At 36.7% G+C, this 22965-nt stretch overlaps 1 protein-coding gene across 18 annotated transcripts in view; it reads right to left on the reverse strand.

Annotated features, from left to right (window-relative positions):
- The window catches only part of BBS9 (Bardet-Biedl syndrome 9), a 289008-nt gene that overhangs the window by 261340 nt on the left and 4703 nt on the right, over positions 1-22965 (reverse strand). For all 18 annotated transcript variants that reach the window (XR_014578910.1, XM_083822113.1, XM_083822115.1 and 15 more), the window contains exons 4-5: positions 22780-22844; positions 20058-20171 (exon numbers count right to left, since the gene is read on the reverse strand). Coding sequence is in view for 17 of the 18 variants with exons in the window: in XM_083822113.1 (XP_083678239.1) it covers positions 20058-20171; positions 22780-22844 (179 nt within the window). In the remaining variant the exon portion in view is untranslated. The remainder of the gene's footprint in view (positions 1-20057; positions 20172-22779; positions 22845-22965) is intronic.

Below are 22965 nucleotides of genomic sequence, written 5' to 3' on the forward strand. Positions count from 1 at the left end.
CACTATCCTGGGCCTTGAAAAGCAAGTCCTATGGCAACATGGCACCCCAGAAAGAATTGAGTCAGAATATGGGACTCATTTCCAAAACAACCTTATAGACACTTAGGCCAAAGAACATGGTATTGAGTGGGTGTATCACATCCCCTGTCATGCACCAATCTCCGGGTAAGTTGAGTGATACAATGGACTGTTAAAGACTACACTGAAAGCAATGGGTGCTGGGACATTCAAAAATTGGGATATGCATTTGGCAAAGGCCACCTGGTTAGTCAATACCAGGGGATCTGCCAACCGAGCTGGACCTGCCCAATCAAACCTGTTACGTACTGGGGAAGGGGATAAAGTTCCTGTCGTGCACGTAAGAAACATGCTGGGGAAGACAGTCTGGGCTACTCCTGCCTCAGGAAAAGGCAAACCCATTCGTGGAATTGCTTTTGCTCAGGGACCTGGATGCACTTGGTGGGTAACGCAAAAGAATGGGGAGGTCCGGTGTGTACCTCAAGGGGACTTAATACTGGGTGAGAATAGCCCATGAGCCAAATTGTATTATGTTAATTATTATATAATACTGTACATCATCATTACCATGATTGCTATATGTCAATGTCCTATTAATGGTATCACAGTAACAGCCACGCAGATAATAATGAACGAATTTTGATAGAAATGGACAAGCACAGAGATGTGATGGAATGAGAACGGGCTTCAACATGTGACAATCCAACATCACACACCATCTCTTCTGCCCTGAAGAACTGCTGTGACAGATGGAGCCCAAAGTCAGTCGCGGGCTATGCAAACTCAGTGGACATTCTATAGACCACAGACGAAAATGGTGATTAATTAGACTGTATTGGAAAGGATGTAACCTGAGCATGACATAAATTGTATGGAATAAGGGGTGGATATATGTCCTGGTTTCAGCTAGGATAGAGTTAATTTTCCTCCTAGTAGCTGGTAGGGTGCTATGTTTTGGATTAGGATGAGAAGAGCGCTGATAACATGCTGATGTTTTAATTGTTGCAGAGCAGTGTTTACACCAGGCCAAGGACTTTTCAGCTTCTTGCTCTGTCCTGCCAGCGGGCAGAGGCTAGGCGTGCATCAGGAGCTGGGAGGGGACAGACCCAGGACAGCTGACCCAAACTGACCAAAGGGATATTCCATATCATCTGGCATCATGCTGAACAATATATAGGGGTGGCTAGCCGGGATGGGGGGGGGCAGCTGCTCGGGGATAGGCTGGGCATCAGTCAGCGGGTGGTGAGCAATTGCATTGTGCATCACTTGTTCCGTACACATTATTAGTACCACTACTATTATCATTATCATTATTATTATTTTCCTGTCTTAATAAACTGTCTCTATCGCAACCCATAGGCTTCATTTTTCCATTTCTCTCCCCCATCCCAGAGAGGGAGGGGGGAAGGTGAGCAAATGGCTGTGTGGTGCTTAGCTGCCGGCTAGGTTAAACCACAATACTGCTGTATAGCCTTTTGTTTATTTTTAAAACCTCTCTTAAATATGTTATCATAGAGGCACCATCAGCATGTCTGATGGGTTGAGCTTTGGACAGTAGTAGCAACAGTTTGGAGCTGGCTCTGAGCTCTGCCCTGGTCTCTTCGAACACCCCTGCAGCCTCTTCACTACTACAAACAACCTTGCCAGACAAACCAAATACAACAGGCCAGAATTGTGAGGGGCAAGTTGTCCTTTAAGTGAGAGAGCAGCTGGAAGGCATGGTCGTGATGGGGAATTTTAATCACCCTTACACCTGTAGGAAAGATAAGACCACAGAACATATGAAATCTAGGAGTTTTTTGTAACACAATTCAGGTGACCAAGGAGCCAAAAAGGAGAGGTACTCTGCTGGTCCTGACACACAAGCAAGGAAGGCTGTGAATATTGGGAGGCAGCCTTGGCTACAGCTACCATGACATGGTCAGCAGGATGCTCAGGATAAGTTCAGGAGCATATAAAGAAAGAGCTGGACAAAAGGAAAAAAAAATTGAGAACCACAACTCTGCACTTTAGGAGAGCAGACATTAGCCTCTTCATGGATTTGTCTGGAAGAACATAACAACAGTATGTCTTGGAGAAAAGGAGGTCCATAAGAGCTGGTTGATATTCAAGAATCACATCCTCCAACTTCAAGAATGGTCTATCCCAGCAAGAAGGAAGTTAAGCAAAGGCAAGCAGCAATACACCAGCATGGATAAACAAGGAGTTTCTGTCTAAACTCAGACATAAGAAGAAACCGTACAAGAAATGGAACCAAGGTGACCCAGGAGGAATAGAGATACTGTCCATCCATTTAGGGATGGTGTTAGGAAAGCAATAGGCCAGTTGGAATTGAATCTGGCAAGGGATGTGGAAGACAAGAGAGGATTCCACAAATACACAGACAGCATAAGGAAGATGTATCTACCAGGCCAGCCATTGCCGACTACTCTTAATTCCAGGTACTCTTCACATGCCTGGAAGTGGCTCCCAGGGTGAGTTATTCCATCACCTTCCCAGGAGTTAAAGTGAAGCCAACTGGCCTGTAGTTCCCTGGGTCCTCCTTGCCCTTCTTGAACATAGGGATGACATTTGCTTTCCTCTGATCTTTGAATACTTCTATCCAGTCCCCATGATCAAAGACTATAAAGAGTGGCCTCACAATAACATTTGCCAACTCCCTGATAAGGGTATCAACTTGAAAACAGAATTATTTTTTTAAAGGTACAATCGGATGCATTTGTACTTTGTTTCTTAAGGATTCTTACCTAAAGTAAGAAAAGATGAAAGATAACAACAATGCACAAAAAATTTTAAGTTGTGCATAAAGTAATTTAGAGTCATGAAAAAATTTAAACAGTAATTATGTTTAAACTGTTACCATATTGTTAATCTACTGTTTTAAAGTTTAAAATGTTGTTTGATATATAGTATATAATAGTTCAGTTGGAAGGGACCTACAAAGATCAAGTCCAACTGCCTGACAACTTCAGAGCTAACCAAACACTAAAGCATGTTATTGAGGTCATTGTCCAAATGCCTCTTGAACACTGAGAGGCACAGAGCATCAACCACCTTTCTAGGAAGCCAGTTTCAGTGTTTGACCACCCTCATAGTAAAGAAATTGTTCTGAATATCTACTCTGGACCTCACCAACACAGCTTTCCCACGTGTCCTATCACTCGTTACCAGGGAGCAGAGACCAGTACCTTCCTCTCTATTTCCCCTCCTCAAGAAGTTGTAGAGAGCAAGTGAGTTGCTCCTCAGCCTCCTTTTCTCCTACCTGAACAACCCAAGCATCCCTAGACTCTCCTCACAAGAGGAGCCTTCCAGTTCTACCAGTTTTGTTGCCCTCCTCTGCCGGCATTCAAGGACCATCCTTTTTAATATTATGGATCCCAGAACTGCACACAATATTCAAGCTGAGGCTGCACCAGTGCTAAATACATCAGCAGAATCACTTCTTTGGACTGGTTGGGTATGCTGTGTTTAACACACCCCACCATGCAGTTTGCCCTCCTGGCTGCCAGGGTACACTGCTGGCTCACGCTGAGCCTGCTGTCACCAGCAGCCCCAGGTCCCTTTCTGCAGGGCCGCTCTCCAGCCACTCATCTCCCAGTCTGTACCTGCGTCCAGTATTACTCTGTCCCACATACACAATCCAGTTTTCCTTTGTTGAAGCTCATGTCATTGATGATTACCCAGTGCTCCAGTATTATCTAGATCCCTCTGCAAGACCTCTCAGCCCTCCAAGAGAGTCAACAGCACCTCCCAGTTTAGTATCATCAGTGAACTTGCCAAGGATGCATTCCACTCCTGCATCCAGATCATTGGTGAAAGTTCAATAAAACTGAACTGGCCCTAGAATTGATCCTCATGAGATTAAAAATCATTAGATTAAAAGTGTATAATGATGAAATTAAGACGTTTAACTGTGAGATTAAAAACGTAAAAGACATTCAATTCTGAAGTGAGTGCCCTTACTAGTACAAAAATCTTGTATTGTACCTTTCTTAATAGTTAGCATTCATTTTCTGGTGCTTCTGTTTACACTAATGGTAGCGAGAAAATCTTTAGACTGGCTTCCAACCAGGCTTGAGAAGCTTCAGGTTTGAGAAGCTTGGCTAAAATATACAGTTTAGTTGTAACGTCTATTCTTCTGATGACATTTAAGATCCAAATACATTAGAGCAGATATTATAATCCATATGCAGCAGTGATAATCTAGCAGACATATTACAATTCCAATAACAGATAAAAAATAAAGGTCAATAGATGTCACTGCTTATGAAATGAGTAGTAATAGCTTCTGCTCTCATGTATATTAAGAGATATCTAAGTTACTCTTACTAATTTTGTTGCATCATGAAAATGATTAACAGTAGAAATAGAAGTATAGCATCTTCTTGTAACATATATGAAGCTATACATCAGACATGGAAACATTCATCTTTAGCATTCATAATGAATCCCTAATCACACACGTTGTTAAAGTATCTCGTTTTAACAGTAGTGATATGACTAAATGATGACATAACATTACAAGTTCTTTAGAGCATTCCAATGATCTACAAGCATACTGTAGTACTGAACCATACTGTCTGAAGAAACAAATATATGGCAGGCACTGAAAACATATTTTTACCTAACTAAAAAAAATAAAAAAAATCACTCTCATTGCCTTTAAGAGTACAACATCATTTCTTAATATACCTACCATTTTGTTGTTCATATTTATGTTGTTTCTACTCACTAATTTTTATATTTGGATTTTCACTAAAATCAAACTCCAATTACCTGAACATTACATGTAAACTATAATTAATGAAAAATAAATTGTGTATGAACCTTTAATTTTCCAACTTTTTATAGGTCATCTTACTTCCTTTGGCCATTTGTTTTCAATGTGTAGCTAGTGAATAGGGTTTTTATGTTTCACTTCAAGAAATGCAGTCTTCCAAAAACTCAGCCAGAAATGTCCATTTCAAAAAAGCTTATTGCAGCCAGTTGGCTTTGCCAGTGACATATTTATAAAGTGAAAATATAACCCATAGTGTTTTCTGCAGATCAGATGGAATCACTTAGTGTACTCTACATAGTTTCAGCAGCTTGTGCCTCAAGAGGAATGTCCTTCAGCCAGCAAGTGTTACTTTTAAGCACAAGTCCAGCTACTGTTGTTTTGTACTTTCGTTATTCTAGCGTGATATGAATACATTTACGTCACTTTTTTTTTTAAAACCACAATGTATTTTTAGAGCTATTGCAAAGCCAAAATGAGAGGCAGGTTGCAGCTTTTTGAAATAAGCTTCTAATTAAAGCAATTTTGGAGCTAAGATTTTGCATGTTAATGATTTCCTCTGCTCTGAGCCTCCCCTCTGGCACCAAGTCAATTTCATAAAATGTACATTATGTAATCACAAGGTCTGAGCACCATGTGAAATCATGCAATGAAAACTACAGCATCAAACAGGATAAATTAGAAATCAGAACAAGCTTCATAAAGCTACAACTTTTAAAGAGACGTCAGCAGAGATAATTTTACTGCCTTCAGTGGTAATCATAAACTTCGGTCAAAACCCTAGCATGGAAGGAAGTGTCAATAAAAATAAAATGAAAAGAAATTGGCATTTATAAGACACCCATAAGCCAAAAGCTTGTCCTTTAATAATACATGGGAAATGCTTTTTTAATTGAAGAAAAGATAAATCCACAGCACATTGACCAGTGAAGAGATGCACACAAACTATATTCACACACACTGGAATAGAAATCGCTGTCCTGACCTGACACAAGCAACTACTTTTTGATTTTCCTTCATTGTTGAAATTTACCCCCCAACATTTCTCCCAGCATAGAGAACAAAGTCTCCTCCAGTTCAAATCCATTTGGAGAACTCAGCTTGCCGCTGAGCATAGATCCTGAAACAAAACAGATTTGGGTCAACTGTGCGAAAAGCACTTCAGGAATAGCTTCTGACTAATGGAAAAACCATTTGAAAATATGTCGGGCAGTTCTTAAAACAACATATGCCTAGTAAAAGGCAAGTCTTAGGTTACTTCCCTAACCCAAAGCAGGAAGCACATGTCAACATACGTTCAGAAAGAACACTGAATTGACTAGCTTGGTGGTCTGGTGGCTGCTCACTGCATTACTACAGAAAGGATCAAAGTTCAGGACTTCAGCTGCAACCGTTCATTCTAGAACACAGGTTCTGACAGCACTGCCAAGGCAGTGCAATACCCTGTGTAGATGTAAAGACGAAAAGGAAAAATGCCCTGCATCACTCAGTGATGATGCATGTATCCATCCCAAAAGATGTAAGAAGGGTACCTGTGCCCCAGCTGAGATTGACTAAGTGCTTTTCTGCTGGAATTGAAAATTGCTTAAACAGGAAGAAAGTAAAAACAGAGAAGTTGACAGGAATTTAAGAGAAATTGTATAGAAAATACTAAATCTTATTCTACTGATGCTAGTTTTAATTGTTTTCTAATCCCGTCCAGATATTAAGGTATTGCAGTAAAATGCATTCACAAGTCCCAGCATATGAGATGTTCTCTGCAACAGCCCAGTCTGCATGAAGTCTCCCTGGTTAAGGCACAGTAAAGTATGTAGTCCAAGCTGCTGTAAGGAATTTATTTTACTTATCTCAATCATTACATTGTATTCTCTTTACCTAACCCCTTCAGATTTCTGACTGCCATAAAGTGAATTCTAGATGGAAATTGAATCTTGGACTATTACAGTTTCTCCAAAGGCCAAATCAGGTAACTCAGACCTCACTCACATAATCAATCCTCTAGAGACCTGTGATACACTCCTTTATCCTTGATCTGACTTTTACCATAGAAGATGACAGAGACAAGTTGTACAGAAAATGCAGCAAGGGACTGATACCTTTAAAGCTCATATTGACCTGAGGTGGTGTAAGGACCCTTAGGAAAAACACTAATATGGTTCAAAGGAGCACAAAAGACTGGCATGCAGTATAGAGATCCAGAAATATCATAGATGCAACATCCAGCATGTTCATTGCTACTGAAAGAAACCTGGTATTTGGCACTGTTTAGATATGAGAGATAGTGTCCTCCCCTAAACAGATTCTAGTGCTAAGATTTATTGTAAGCCTCATATTAAGAAAAAAAAAGTGCATTCAAGAATGAACGTTTCTAACCCTAGCGCAGATAGTCTTAGAAAAAAATGTTCAGACAATTGTGAAAGCAGCATCACAGAAAGTTTCTTCTTTTTCAGTACAGCAGATTAATTATAACTATATAATCAATTCAAGCACTAACTACAAACAGTATAGAGTGGGTCTTGAAGAGAACATTAGCTGTGTATGGGAGAATGGGTGTATGCATGGATCATCATTACTCAGGCTGCATCTATGAAGGGATGGTAAAATTCTTTCTTTAAATTCAGTTTCTTGCCTTAACTTGTTTAATATAACTACTTTTCAAGGCCAGACAACTACAGACATTTACTTTGAAGTGCCTGCATTCATAGATATGTTGCAATATGGATGTTATAGGCTTTTTTCTTAAGAAAAAAAGGGGGGGAAACAAATTTTTCAGCTGTGAAACCTTCCAATGTGCCAAGCTGCCGTCATCTGAAGTTATACGCATATTATACATCATATTTATACTATGCAACATCTTACTGAACTAGTAAATCTGCCACAAAGAAAAAATGGAATAAAGACAAATACCGTCAGCAGTTAGCCCTTCCATATCAATAGGCTTCAACTGAATGCATTTAATGTACATGGATTTTTTTTAAAATGAATCACAAATCAATAGCAGACCTTTCATTGAGCTCAATAAAGTTGAATACAGGCCTTATTTTGCAACATTTTCGATGCAAAATTATCAGTAGGATCAAAAAATGTCAATAGGATCTTAACATGACAATAAATTCATCTTCAAAATTTTTATCTAAGACACAGACATGTAGTATTAGAACCAAACAGTACAGCAGAACTCCCACCAATGAAACCCAGGAAAATTCCTTATGCTCTCTACTTCTCCATTTCTATTCTCCCCTTAAGTAAGCAACTTGAATATTCCTAAGCACTTCCCAAAGCACTCTGATTCCCTACTACTTTTTTAAGATAAAGATTTAATGAAAATACTTCCCAAAGAATGCTGTCCCCAGTAAGGGAAGTCACATTCACAGAACTCATTAAAGATAATTTATAACAAAGTAACATCCTGAAGCTTAAAATGCAAAGCCAGGAATTTATTTTTACATAAGTTTAGGTGGAGCTCCTATACCTCTTCAAGAAGTTTCAAGTAGCCATTTATGTTTCTAATTTTAACTGGATCAAATAAATATCTTCAAAAACCTCCAATAAAATACAGCCACTTTTCATATTCAGATCATTTGTCTGTACATATCCTAGACCAGTAATAACTGACACACAGAAAGGACTAATCTTATTTTGTGGTCTTTTGTGTATTATATTTATAAAAGGAAAAAAATCACCATTTGTTTCATTTTTCTTGTATTTTAAAACTGCTATAAGTATACGACAAATAGCTACATGATTTTATTATTTTACCACTAGCCTTGCAAAATATTACTTTCATAAGTTTGATGTTTTGTTTGTTGGTGGTGGTTTTGTTTTTTGTTGGTGGTGTTTTGTATTTTTAAAAAAAACAGATGACGTTTTCAAGTGTTTTCACACAAATCACACAGTGAAATATTTGAAAATCAGTTGTCATACTAATCTGCAGAATACATTTTATTTCTGTCATAATCTTCCTTGTCCTTTTTATTCTCTGTAGTCACCAAATAAATTTCTGGGGGTTATTCATATTTACCCCTATTTGTTTAGCCAGGCTCATAACTAGACTCAGTTGTGTTAAAGAAATGTGAAAATTGAGCAAGGCTGCATCATTATTTCTTTCAGTTATGAATGCTCTCATCTGATGTGACTTTATACAAGGGATAACTGAACAGGCAGAAAGCACAGCACTTCATGTGGAAGTTACAGAACATTAATTTTAATAAAAGAAAATCCAATAGCTTAGAAAAAAATCTTTTTGGTCTACTAATCTATTTTTTGTGTTGCACTGCTTCTTTAAACTCCTCAGGAATCTCCAATTTTACCTAAAATTTAAAATTTTTGGTACTCGAAATGACAGCATTGTATGGCACCTCAGCATTGTGTAGCTACTCAGCATGAACTCTGATTAACTCAAGTCTCACCAACCACAATTTGCATTTCCACCCAAGGGAAAACATGGCATCCCCCTAAAAAAAAAAAGTATATAAATTAAGTCTACCAAAATTTCAGTTCTTCAATTTCTGGTCACTTTGGACATGTTTTAAAAGTCTTGTTATTCTCCACACAGTTTTCTACAATTCTCATCAGTCATAAACCTAACTATCAACAAGGACTAGAACAGTTTGTCAGCATGAGGTGGCACACCCCATGATCAGAACCAATTGGATACTGCAAAATTAGAGTTTTCCTTACGAATCTGAAATAAAATCACCTTGTCACATTTTTCATTCTTTACCTCCTCTTGCTAGCCTGATACCTCTTACTTTTGATACAGGCCAACAGTAAACAATGTCTTTGCTTTGCAAGTTCTTTTCTACTTAGAAGATATACTCAGGCCTACTCATCACCACCCAAAATCTCCAAGTAAAGAAACTCTCTCTTGAATGACCTAGTAGAGTGATTTCTAATAGGTTTACTGGTACAAATAATTCTGAACAACCCCCAAAAAACTTTAAAAGCGCAATTAGCAGAAAGCATCATAGCCTGTACAAGATATGTTTCACCTCTTTTATAGAAAAAAAACTAACAAAGGTTTGGTGACCTTCCAAATAAAGTTCTATAAGTTACAAAGACTTTTTCTTTTTGTAATGTGAATAGTCACAAATGAACGCTAGAAAAAATAAACAAAAGCTGTGTATACACATTCCTGAAAGATCCTTTGAGAAGATGAAAGACTGAGTGCTTAGAAAATAAAACTGCTTTCTTTTGGATGAAAAAATACAGGGCAACTAATGAATCTGATATAGACAAATGTATCTACATGAAATGTTGGAACATTTAATAAGAAAGTACATATGTAAATAATAAAACTGTACATAAAATATTTGAAGTAACAGAAAATTAATCATGCCAAACTATTTATTAGACAGGGTAATAATATATCTTATATTTTTAAACTTTAGAGACAGCATATCTAAACTTAAGTAAAACATCTGATATGATCTCAGACAATTGTCTCACAGGAAACCAGAGAATGGCAGGCAATAGCACTAAGAAGAAGAATCTGGGGATTAGAGTAGAATGATGAATTAAATATGAGTCAACAATATGTCACCAAAAAGACAAATGCAACATTGGGTCATTATTAATATACATGCGCTATTAAAAACATATGAGGTAATTATTGTTCTGCTTGGCACTGGATGATTCTTGGCAGTACTGCAGAAGCCATAACCCCACAGGCAAGATACAAAACATTTTATACTACCAATGTACAATGACTGCACACATTTGGGTACCACATTTTAACAAAAGAAATTAGAAAAAGCATAGTATAAAAATCTATAAAACTTTTGAGAAAACAAGAATGATGTGGTCTTCCACTTACATACACAACTGCTCCCCAGGTTAGGTATTTCTACAATTGGTTTTACTCCATTTTAATTATAGTGCTCTGTTTAAATGAAATACATGAAATAAGTGATATATTCAGCAATTTTTAATTGAAGCAAAGTTCTGGCGTACTGAATCAATGGGATTTTTTTTTACTTCAATTAGACTATGATCTTACTTAGTACTGTTGAGGAAGGTGAAAGGAACCGTAGGGTAAAAGATTCCAGGGAATTTTCCTTGATTATTTTTGCATTCACACATTTAATTTAGAGAAGAGGCTCTAACTCCATTATTTGGAAAAAAAAGGCACTAACAGGCTTCAGAAGTTATGTGAGGAAGCATTTTGAATTACTAATCGGTAGATTTATTTCATGGACAAAACTCCTGAAGAACAAGCCTTTCAAATAATCTCTTTATCCAGAAGCTACTTAACAGAAAGGTAATAGTTAAACACACTGCTCCTTAAGAGAACTAGCCAATAAATCAAAGTCCAAATTTATACTGCTGCTGTATTTAAACATAGTCATAAGAATCATTTAACCTTACAGCATAAAACTCAGCTGATAATTTTTTTTCGACTAACACCTCATAAAATTCATTCTTGCAGAATTGTGGAAAAGCACAGTCTACCCTTCCTATAAAGTTTCTTGTTACAAGGTTGTATGGTTTACACATATGTTGTATTTTATTATTAAAAAAATTCCTCCATATAGCACCCTCTTTGTTGCAACACTCAAACATACTTTGCCCCTAGGCCAGTGCTGCAATAAAAGTAAAATGAATTCAAGACAATTTGCTGAGAAAAAGATAGGTTCAAGGTATTTTCACACTTTTTTTTTTCCTTGTAACTTTTTCATGTCAGAGTTCTATTTCCCTTTTTCCCCCGTTCCCTTTGCTATTGTTTTATTATTTCCTTTTATTGGTACAGTATCCACTAAATAGCTTTAAGTAAATCTGAACAACTCTAAGCCAACTTAAGGTATTGAGGTTTCAGATTAAAAAAAAAATCCAAGACCTGTGTATTATTAGGATATCCAATTCTAAATCATTTATCAACTCATTTGAAGAGGCTATATAAGAACAGGACAAATTCACTGATTATTTAAGTCTATTAGATGATGCCATCATATTTTGTGGAATCATACAAAATGGTAATACTGCTTTTGCAATGGAAGTTGTTATTTATAAATGAACACCATTCAAAAATAATTCAGCAACTAAGAAAGCAAGGTTATTAAACTATGCTTTCTCTCTCTGTCACCAGATAAAATTAGTATTCTGTTCTATTAAAGACTAATCCAATAGCTTGTGTGTCCCACTGGTGAGCTATCAGTATACTGTTTCTATAGTTCTTATGTGGAAGGCAACAACTGTCTCAATAGCATAAACCAATAAAAAGAAAGCTAGAAGGGTTGAAAATGTTCATACACCCACCTGAACATATAACTTATGTCCCAGAGAATAATCATAGAACTTTGATTTCACCTGGGAAAGGTCATCTTCTGAGTACAGCGTATGATCATTCACACTTCTTAAGTGCTTTAGCTCAGGAACCCTACACTTCATGCATCAGTCTTCAAAGTGCAGAATTAGGTATTAGCTCCTTATGCACTACTGTTGCTTCATACATTAATTAATATCTGGTCCCCACCATTCACTAATGCATACCTGACCACATGAAATTTGAGATAATCCATAGAGCTACCTAAGCTTCAACTAGTTGTCTTTCTTATGTAAAACACTTTTTTGTTCCTTATACAACTTCAAAATAAATCTCTTACGTAAACTCTCCTCAAGTGTGAGTCACATGGCTCACTCAAGACAGACAAGGCAAAGAATAAAATTGTGGCCCGATCTGCACACTTATTCAAAGCACTAGTAAGGACACTTCTTTTACTGCATAAGAGAATACCATTTCTTATAAGTATGAAGAAGCAGGCTACATATCGATAAATCTCACTTTTTATGAAGAGTGTATGAGTAGCATATTGACTCTCTCAATTTGTAGAAGGACTAAGGTTAATGGCTATAAACTAGATGAACTATAATCCATCCAACGGAAACTGGAAACATAGGAATAAGGGTGATTTTCCAAGTCATGGTGTCTTTCTCAGATTTCTCTAAGGGCAAGACAACATATTACATCTAAATTCCCTCAACGTGAAGAAAGCCAAGACACAGGACAGAGAATTTTTGTATGTTGTAGGTACATTATTAAGATGCCTGCAGCGCCAATTATGCGAACAACACATTAGAAAGAGGTTATAAAAACTGATAATAAAGTAATATGAATTTTATTTCTTTGCCCTGAGTTAAAATGTGGTTTTAATGCTGATATCCTGCAAATTCTCTACTGTACCAGTATGCAAATTCATCAAATTTATAAGTAAACAGTTTATAGTTCTTGTTAACTGATTACCCATCTATAAAAAGTTTTATTATTACCACTTGAAGGTAGTTCAGTGCTATTTTTTTTTATATAATTGAAGCCAACACCAGTAAATTGATTAACCAAAATTTCTGCACGGCTAGAACACATCTAATTCAGCATTATTTTAATTAAAAGAACTAGAAATAAGATATAAAAGTTCCAACAAAAAAAAAATGATTTTGCTGAAATTGCAAACAAAAATCTAAGAATGGAAAAAAACATGATCAAATTATATCAATCACAAAATGTAACAACTGGCTTATAATCTAATCACTCTGTACCTATGTAGAGAAAAATCTACTCTTACTGTTTTGATAAACACAGTTTTAATTTCAGCTAAGATTAAACAATACATAGAATATTGCTTAATAAGACTTGACTATTCCTAGATAATATCAGATTTATGCCTTCCTTAAGAACTGAATGGGAGGTACACTACTGCATAAAGAATAAGGAAGAAAAGGAATTCTCATCTAAAGCAATACTACATCCAATTCACTTGCTCCATTTCATTCCATTCTTTTAACAATCTCAAATTCGCAACTCATTCATCAGAACGTTCTGGCACAAAGAATGAAGCTTTTCCCATTTTTTTTTTAGTATGAATATTCATATGCTTTCAGGTGAAACGATGACTTTCAATTCAGCCATATAGAGTTTGAACATTTAGCATTACCAGCCCAGTAAAATATTTTAATCTATTGTATTTACTTGTCTTTAAAAATCCTAGTATATTACAGAAGACATTTCATAGATGCTCTCCAGTATAATAGTTCTAAACCAGCAAGCCTCATGCTGCATCTAAGTGTGTGCACTGTTTTAAAACTTGTACGGGTGTCTCCACACCACAGAGCAACCACAGAAGTGTAAGCACGTCCTTGCTCACAGTAGATAAACTCTTCAACTCAGATCTTTGATGGACAGGGTAATAAGGACAGAGCTTTTCATTTGGGTGACCAAATATTGTACATGTGCCTAAAAAGCTCTAAAATTTTCTCACTTCTCTCCCAAACATGTAAGACAGAACTATGCAAAAACAACCTCCTGCTATTACAAACAGTGATCAGGTTCTTCAATATAATCTTACCTGATAACGTTATAAGATACTTGATTCAAATGTAAAGACACAGAATAACACACTAGACATAAAAACAGCTCACATCATCTTGGAAAGTGCTTTCTATCAGCAAACATCACTTCGTATAATGGAAGTTGAATTATTAACACAGCAATCTGGGGTGGCATAATTCCATGATGCCATAATAATTTTACATAAGATCAGGCTATATTACGTGATTAAATAGGTTATATAAAGTAAGATTTTTGTAGACTGGAGTCCTCTAATAATCACCGAAATATATGCCACTTTTTCAGTATCTTCAAGAAAGAGCTTACAGTAGAGTCACCTTAAGTTCTTGAAATTTTACATTTGAAATAAAACACAGACTGCGTACAATATGTTCATTACTTAAGGGCTGTGACATTTTGTGACTAGGTTAAGAGTTCACTTGGTTGAAAAAACAGTGTTCAGCACTACTAACTTACATGATTTTACCATGAATCATCCTTTCTAAAAGGATCCATATGCTAGAATAATGGTGTTGCAAAAGAAACTCAATTTACAGCTTTAAGATGACAACAAAAAATTTAGAATTATGAAATCCTGATATATGTAGACATTCTACATAATAAATGTAATGAATTAAAAATTAAGTTCAATTTTTCAAACCCTGTGCTCAAGATCAAGAATTCTTTTTCTAAGTATATAATTATATACTTCCTACATCACTTCTTGATAGCTTTCATGTCTTTCATGTTTTCATTTTAGTTTCAGTATTCAGAGACATCAGGAAACAAAAGTAAAGCTATAGCACCAAAGAAGTTCTATAATACAGTCATTCCCTTTGCCAGAGGTTTTTCCACATTCTAAGTAACTGACAACTAACTATGCCTACAACGAGCCTGATTTATACTTCAGGCCTTGCAGGTTGTTTCTTCCCCCCATTCACTTTTTTAAAGCTTTTCTATTAGCTTTGTTTAGAAGTCTAGTTAAACATGCAAGAGATTTCTTGTTTTCATTTCCCACATCCCTGGCCTTTTGACTTTTATTTTCAGCAAAACTGTTAAGTTCACTTTGCCTTTTTGCTAAAATGCTACAACCAACAAAATACATTTTATTTTAATCAATAAAACACTTTTTAATCAGCTTTTCAGAAAGTGCTATTGTATTTTCATTAAGTCTTGCAGTAAATACACCTGTAGAATCAGTTCAAGTATAAAACCAGTTGTAGAGAGACAGTGCACTAACGAAAACATGTAGTGAGGGGACCATCTAGTGGTGACTTAACCACATTCCACGCAATTCTAGAACAAAAGCACCCATTCTCTGGGAGTAGGTGGACAAGTTTTTTCAGTTTTGGTCTGTCTTTATTTTATAGCTTCAATAATTTATTTTATTTAGATTTCAGCTTTCTATGCTCAGACTACGTGAATGGATTTGCTGATTTTCAACATGTTCCTGTTATAAAAATAACTATGCCAGTTCCATATATATGGAAGCTGCTCCCAGCATCAAGTTTTTAATTTGAAAATGCTCCCATGAATGAAGTTGCTAGGAGCTAGCCTACTAAGTAGGTTTCTGTTTACCTCACAGATCTCTCTTCAGCAAGGAAATCTCTAATACCATCTTCCTTAATAAATACAAGAGACCAAAATAATCAGTCAAGAAATAACAGCTTACTTTGTATGTTTTACATCTCCATCACATCTCACCTAAATAGACTAGCAGGCTAACAGACCAAATCATAACATAACAAGGGCATGAGTACATTGATGAAAACTAGCAAGGACAGGAGAGCAAACCTTACGTTGGAGAAAGCTGACTGAAAACATGCAACACGCAACTAGTGACTGGACTCTAAGTTTTTAGTGAACATTTCAAACAACTGCAGAGACGCCCTTCCCCAGCTACCACATTAATAGAAGCTGTGAGAAATCCTCCTCCTTAATGAAGCTGCAGAGGATAGAGTAGGCACAGGGAAAGGTTTATATAAGTGCACATTTAAATACAGATGAAGAAAAGCTGGTGAACCTTCATAACCTAATTGAACCAAAAAACAGTAGCAGAGCACTTGTTTCTAAAAGCTCTATTCTGTTTAGTTTCTGAAAACCTCTGATAGGTCTCCAGGTCAGCCAACATTCAGGAGAGATTTCAGGCAGTTTCTCCAGAAGATAAGCTGCTTCGTAAATTAGAAAAACGGATTCCACTCCAATACAATCCAAAAAAAATATATAATGAAAATTGCAAGTTTGGTCTGAACAAATCTCTGTCTCTTCAGCTTTTGTAAGGGTCTTACATAATTTTCAGCAATTCAGAAAGCCAAAAAACTGCTGGATTGAAACTGAGTTCCCCTCTATACCTTGATACCTAGTTATGTAACTGTTGCCTCATTTTTACAGCAGTCACATACTCTCAGACTTGTGTACCAGCTTGTTTTATGGCATCTTCACAGTGCAGGATGGAGTAGGTGGGACTGAGAAGGTTCTTGAAGACTACAGAGTATGCTCAAGCTCTTTCCCCTCGAGGTTCTTTATAAAAAGTGGGGAAGAGAAGCCAGGAATAGGTAAACAGCGAAGGTGGGTGAGGTTTATTTTCCTCAAAGGAAATTGAAACTTCCTCCAAAGTTTCAAGAGGAATTTCCAAAGGAATAAGCAGCTGAAAACAAACTACCCACTACAAAGGTCAAAATGGATGCGCTAACTCTGGAACAGTAGATGGGAATCATGTGCTGGCTTTACATCCAGATTTTCAAAACGGACTATGCAACCTTACAGCATCAAGAGACTAACAAAGCACTTTGCATCCCAGTTAAGGCCACAGCTACAGTGGCCTGCTAGACAGCACAGACTGTAATTGCATGTGGGTAGAAATCATATTACAAGTGACTACAGAAGAAATCTGAATGCCAAGATGTATTTTATTTGTGGTAAGGGCAAGCAGTGAAGGGGTCATTTTCTTCAGTTTCCATTAAACTGACAGGCAACTGTTTGGAAGCAGTTCAATAAGAAAGTAAGAACAAAAGAAATACAGAGTAGTAACTAGAACCCAAAGAACTCCTAGTCCCAAGAAAGGACAGAAAACCCTCAAAAATATCACTTGTACTGGTGTCCAATAAGTGTACAAAAATTCAATTCTATTTTTCTTTTACTGGTATCAACTGGTATGCCTGTGGAGAATGAGTTCCTTTACTACTAAAGGTATAGGATTAGGAGCTCCATGGAAAGAAACAAAAAAATCCAGCATTGTCTTCAACAAGAGAAATCTAAGACTGAGCAACTTCATAGATCAAGTGCCCTGTCGACTCCTGCAGCATTCTTCTTTGCTTCCTCAGATGAAAGATTATGTTCCTGGGGGATTTACATTCCCTTTCCTCCCCTGACACTCCCACAGCATGCTTTCCTTGTACTCGTGTTCAACTGCCATTCTCCTGTGTCTGCTCCAGTAGCTCTGTAAACATGACCTCTGAAGTGCCTCTTTCACCTTCTCATTGTTTCAAGGATGCTTGAATACAGCAATAAGAAAAAAGACACATTAGTCACAGCAGTAACAGAGAAGGCTATAAATATAAAAACCCTCCCTGTGTTTTGTTAGTCCACTTCTAGAGTATGGTGTAGAGGTCAGACTGCTAGCAAAGCAAGCTTACTGCTGCACGCTTACAGCACTTCCACCATTATGAATTAACCTCCACTGAAGGTGAGAGAGACTTAGCAGATGCCTGGCCAGGATTCTAGAAGTCTGGAAGTCACATAGTCAAATAAAATATTTATTCACAGGCTGCAGTTGGCTCTCAGTTGCAGCACAGAAGATCTGCCAAAGAAACAAACACACAGATAGCACAACAGGCCAGACCAGGACAGGTATCTGTTTACTAAAGTTAACAGCCCTTGGTAGACCTTCTTTCCAGATCACTCTGACTGGTCTTGCAAGATGGAAAATATCCACAACATCGTCATTCGTAACCCTCAAGGAGAGAATGAGATGCTTAAAGATGGTACTTAAAAAAAATCATGGCAAAAGGCTAGGGATGAGACTAGAAGTATAACTAGATTTCTTGTCAAGGCTAGACACTCCAGAAAAGACACAAAGATGGACATTCAATTCAGAAAAGCCATAAAAAAGCCACACAAAATTCAGATGATTTTCCAGTGTCCACTTCACCTATTTCTCTGATGCTTCAATGCCTGCCTTAGTGAATGATCAAGCTGCTGATAGCAAGCTACTATGAATTTCCCATATTTAGGTCTTAAATAAAAAGCTTCTTTATCTTATGATAGGAATGGGGATTATTTATAAATCTCTTCTGTCATTGTTTATTAACATTCTTGCAATCTCAAAACAAGACTTGAGGCCACTCTTTTCCCACAGCAATCAACACACTATTGCAAACTGGAACATGAGGAAGAAAGGAAAAAGGAGAGCAGTCTGACATGCTGGGACAGAAGCACTACTAGGAATCAGGAGAAGCAGAACTTACCAGAGCTCCCTTTGCTGTTCCTTCTGCTTTGTCTGTCAGGACTGGCTCATAATTTGAACGTCCTAGGTGTTGAGAAGTGTTTGTCTAGACGAATAGGTTCTGAAGTAATTACTACCCTTTTCTCTAGCTTGCAAAGATGTTCTCTTCATTTTGTGACTTGCATCCCACACAGGTTTTGATAAGGTATCTATAGATACATCCAGTATAGATACATCTATAGATACATCCAGTATCAAGACTGAGCTGGTGGTTAGACCTCTACCCAGAATCTCCATGGTAAACATGCATGTCACAGAAATCCAGAGTTTATTCTGCACAACTGAATGGTGGTAAAAAGGTATTTTGTCTTATCCCTCCACCACACACTAATAACTCTTAGTTTATATTCCCTTGATATATCCATTACTGCAATCCCATTGTAGCATGACAGGAATCACACTATTACCTCTTCTCAGTTTTAGGAAACTCTGTATCTTCTTTTTAAAGTTAGCACAAATAAGCCCATGAACTATACACTATACACTCACCCCCTCAAGCTATTCATAGCATTTCTCACTTTCTCATCCACATGACTTAAGAGTCAGTAATTTCTCCAAGGTGCTTGTGCAAAATTAGTAGGTGAAAGCCTCTTCAATCAGCATGAATTGTGGTTAGCCTAATTCAAGCCCAGAGACAAGCCTGAGTTTAGGGTTAATCTTCTAGTAATAATCTTATAGTGCATTATCACAGCCCCAGAACTGTGGGGTCATATGCATGTATCTATCATATACTCAAAAGACTTTTTGCCTCAGTAAAGTAGCATTATTTTGTAAAAAGCTTAAGCACATTACTTGTGCAGACAACTACTATCCCCCATTGTTGCTAGGGAAGCTTGTCTTCTGAAGAGAAATTGCTGTCATGTAGAGCAAACCTAAATGATTCCAGATCAGAATATAAAATAGTACTCATAATGGTGTCACAAGTTGAACAAAGACTGTAGCTTTGAATATGTTTAATAGATTTCAAATACACCATAAATATTACTTTCCACTGTTATGTATTTCCAATCATAGTTTGTTTTATTTATTTTTTCAGTCTGTATTATGCATCTCTAAAGAGACTCAGTAGTTTAGGTTCAGAGAATGGAAGTGTTGACTTATTCCTTCATCTGGGATAAGAAAGCTACAGAAAAGCAAAATTGAATTAAAGCAAGGAAGAAAATAATTACTTTGGATATTAAGATATTTTATTTTTTAAAAATCAGTATTATCCTTATAAGTTCATATCTTGTTCAAGATATAAGAAAACTATTTTGTGTTTAATATTCTTTGCCTCATTTTAACTCCCCCAACCCCCTACATCAGATAAAAGATTATCATTTAGAAAGATGGTCTCCCCTCTAGTTAACAATAGCCTGCAGCCCTTCAAGACTTAAGTTAACCCTCAACTATTCACAGGTAAACAAATAATTATAAAGAATATGCAGCAAGGAGCTTACCTTTTACACCACCAAATGGTCCATAAGTCATATTGCAAGCAGTTCTTTGAAGATTATGTTCATACATCAATTTAATCTGATACTGGTTCCCATGTTCCACATTCCCCTGAGTTCCTACCAAAAAAAAGTATATATTTCACATCCTTTATCCATGCAATTTAGAAAAAGGAGTATCAGTTTAAAGAGCAACCTGAAAAGCTGTAACTTACTCCTAATGACTTCAACATGAGGGCTGAAATTGCTGTTTTCTTAAAAGAAAAAGAATTCTCAAAGGCCAGAACCACAGCTAAGGTCCCAATATACTAACTGTTGTATAAAGATTTAGCAAGATGCTGAAGTTTTATTGTTCAATAGTTTTCTTCAAGTTAGGCACACCTTTAAGATCAGAAAAAGCCTACTCAAGATGGGAGGATTCTTAAAATTCTCCCTTTTATTCAGTGGATATACTATATCTAACAAAACAGGATGAATTGTAAATGTCTTTGCCTCAAATTGAGCTGTAGCCAGTTATAAGTTGTTGGTTTTTTTGAAAAGCTATGTTTAGGGTACATTTATCACTTGCCTTTACTCAGTCTGAAATTCAATGCAGTGATTAAGAGTGCAAAGAGACACACACACATAGTAACAGCAATAATTTTATCATACATGTCACATTCTCAAAAGCATCTGCATAAACTAGTTTCCTGACCCCTTCACAGAAATAGCAGAAATTCAAGAAGCCTTTCTAAAGAAACTGAAGTCAAGGCTCACCTTTTAATAATCAAGAATCTTTTCTGCCTGCCCACAAAGAAAAATACTCAGAGTTTTTCATTGTATAGAGTAACACTTCAGGAATCATATCAGCAAGCCAAAAAAAATAAAACAAAAAACTTTGAGAACATTTACATCAGCATAGAAAAAAAGATTTCTTGAGCAAATGAGATCTAAGCTAAGCCTATCACAACTTCAGATATGCAAAGATTACTTCAACACTCATCTTAAACAACGTGCCATGAAAGATTTGTAACTCATGCTAACCTTTTAGGCAACTGCTCCAACTAAAATCCACTACAGCTCTTAAGCTGTTACCATGAAGGTAGGCCCACATTCAAGAAAAGTTTAGAACAGACAGAGGAAAGCCCTGGCTGGATGAGTAGCTAACTGAAGAGCAATATCAGAGGAAAAACAATCAAGAAGGTAGTCAGTCTGCACATACTAACGATAATACAAGATCCAGGCCATACTTTAGTTAGCCTTGAAGGATGCTTTCATTCATACAGGAGAAACAGCATAGATTTGCTTTATTATGAATAACAAACATATGGTGATGTGTATAAAACAGGTAAAATCCCACTTTATGACACTGAAATTTGCTGTGGAAGCATAAAGAAATAGTGATCTTTGGTTTTTGAAGGAGCTGGTTCAAGAGTTTGAGAAGTTCTGATAATAAAGTTACTATCACAGTATGAATGCTCACCAATTAGTATGAAATATCTATTAAAGGACTGTAAAACTATTACTTTGGTCTTTAAACCACATAGACAGCATATTATAATTAGAAAGAGTTCTAAACTGACCTATTTGTTGTATGCTGTTAATGAAAGTATTAAATTGTTTTAATAAAAGTTATACTGGTAGGCAACAACTCTAAAACTTAAGTACCATTACAGAGAAGCACAAGTATGGAAGTGGCATTATATCTCAAAGTATTACCCCTCAACAAAGACCAACTTTACAGGTGTCTCCATGTAGGATAACTAGAAGGCAGATAGGTTATGAAGACATGCTGTCCTTTCAGATTTTATCTGCCCACTGAGCTATGAACAGGAAGTAAGCTGCTCCTAGAAGTAAACTATGCTTTCACAGTGAAAGCAACTCCAGCTGTCACTGCACAGAGGTGAACAATATGTAGTTGTCTACTGAATTTTTAAGACAAGGATACAGTCAGTAGAACTCATATCTGTGCTTTGCACATGTACTAGAAAGAATTGAACGCACAGAATATTTCGTGACTTGTCTCTTTATATACTGCATGAACATAGCACTTAGATTTCCAGACAGAGGCAATAGGAAAAAAGAGGATTTAAAGAAAAACCCATTGTAATTTCACCTTTTTACCAATGTTAACCTCTTATCTTCAACTGGGCTGCATTACCAATCTTCTGGCTTTCTCGGAAGTTCAGAATTATAATTTTTTCATACTTAAAAAGATAGGTAAACTGTCATTAAACAACCACTTGTCCATTAGCATGCTGAATAGTAACAGTTATTTCTAAAACTGTAACAAGCACTAGTTATTCACAAGCAGAAGTTTTACCATACGTCTACGTACATTCAGACAAATCCATGCAGACACTGCACCAGCTAAGACTCATAACTAATCTTTGTAAGCAATGCCATGGCTTCTATAAGAAGTCATTGTTATCAGATCAACTCCATCTTCCTGTGGGAGATCAAGTAGAACAACACAAAAAAAAAAGCAGGACTCCAGCACTGCCGATTGCAGACACACATCACAGTATCTCAAGCACCAAGCAGATCACCAGGTCATTAGCCACCAGGAGATATTTGGATATAATTACTAACGCTTCTTCTTCTTACATGAGTGAGTGCTAGAAGATGACGACTGCAGCTCTTCAGGGATGATGAACAAACACTCTGTATATTCCAAGCTTCGCATTTAACCTGATCCAACTTTAGAATGAACCTAAAACCACAAGATAGTTTGCATCTGTAAACTAACCTGAAACAGCATATACACAGAGTTTTCGGCAGTGCAACACAGCCAGATGAAGTCCTTCAGTACCACTGTAAAAAAGGGAGCAGAAAAAAAACTAATTGTTTTAAGATAAATTTCAAGTAAAATGCATGAGATAAAAATTCAAAATCACTGTCAAAATGTCAACATTACTTTCAAGTGTTGGCCAGG

Source organism: Anser anser (genome assembly GCF_964211835.1).
Source record: "Anser anser genome assembly, chromosome: 2".
Taxonomy (NCBI): Eukaryota; Metazoa; Chordata; class Aves; order Anseriformes; family Anatidae; genus Anser; species Anser anser.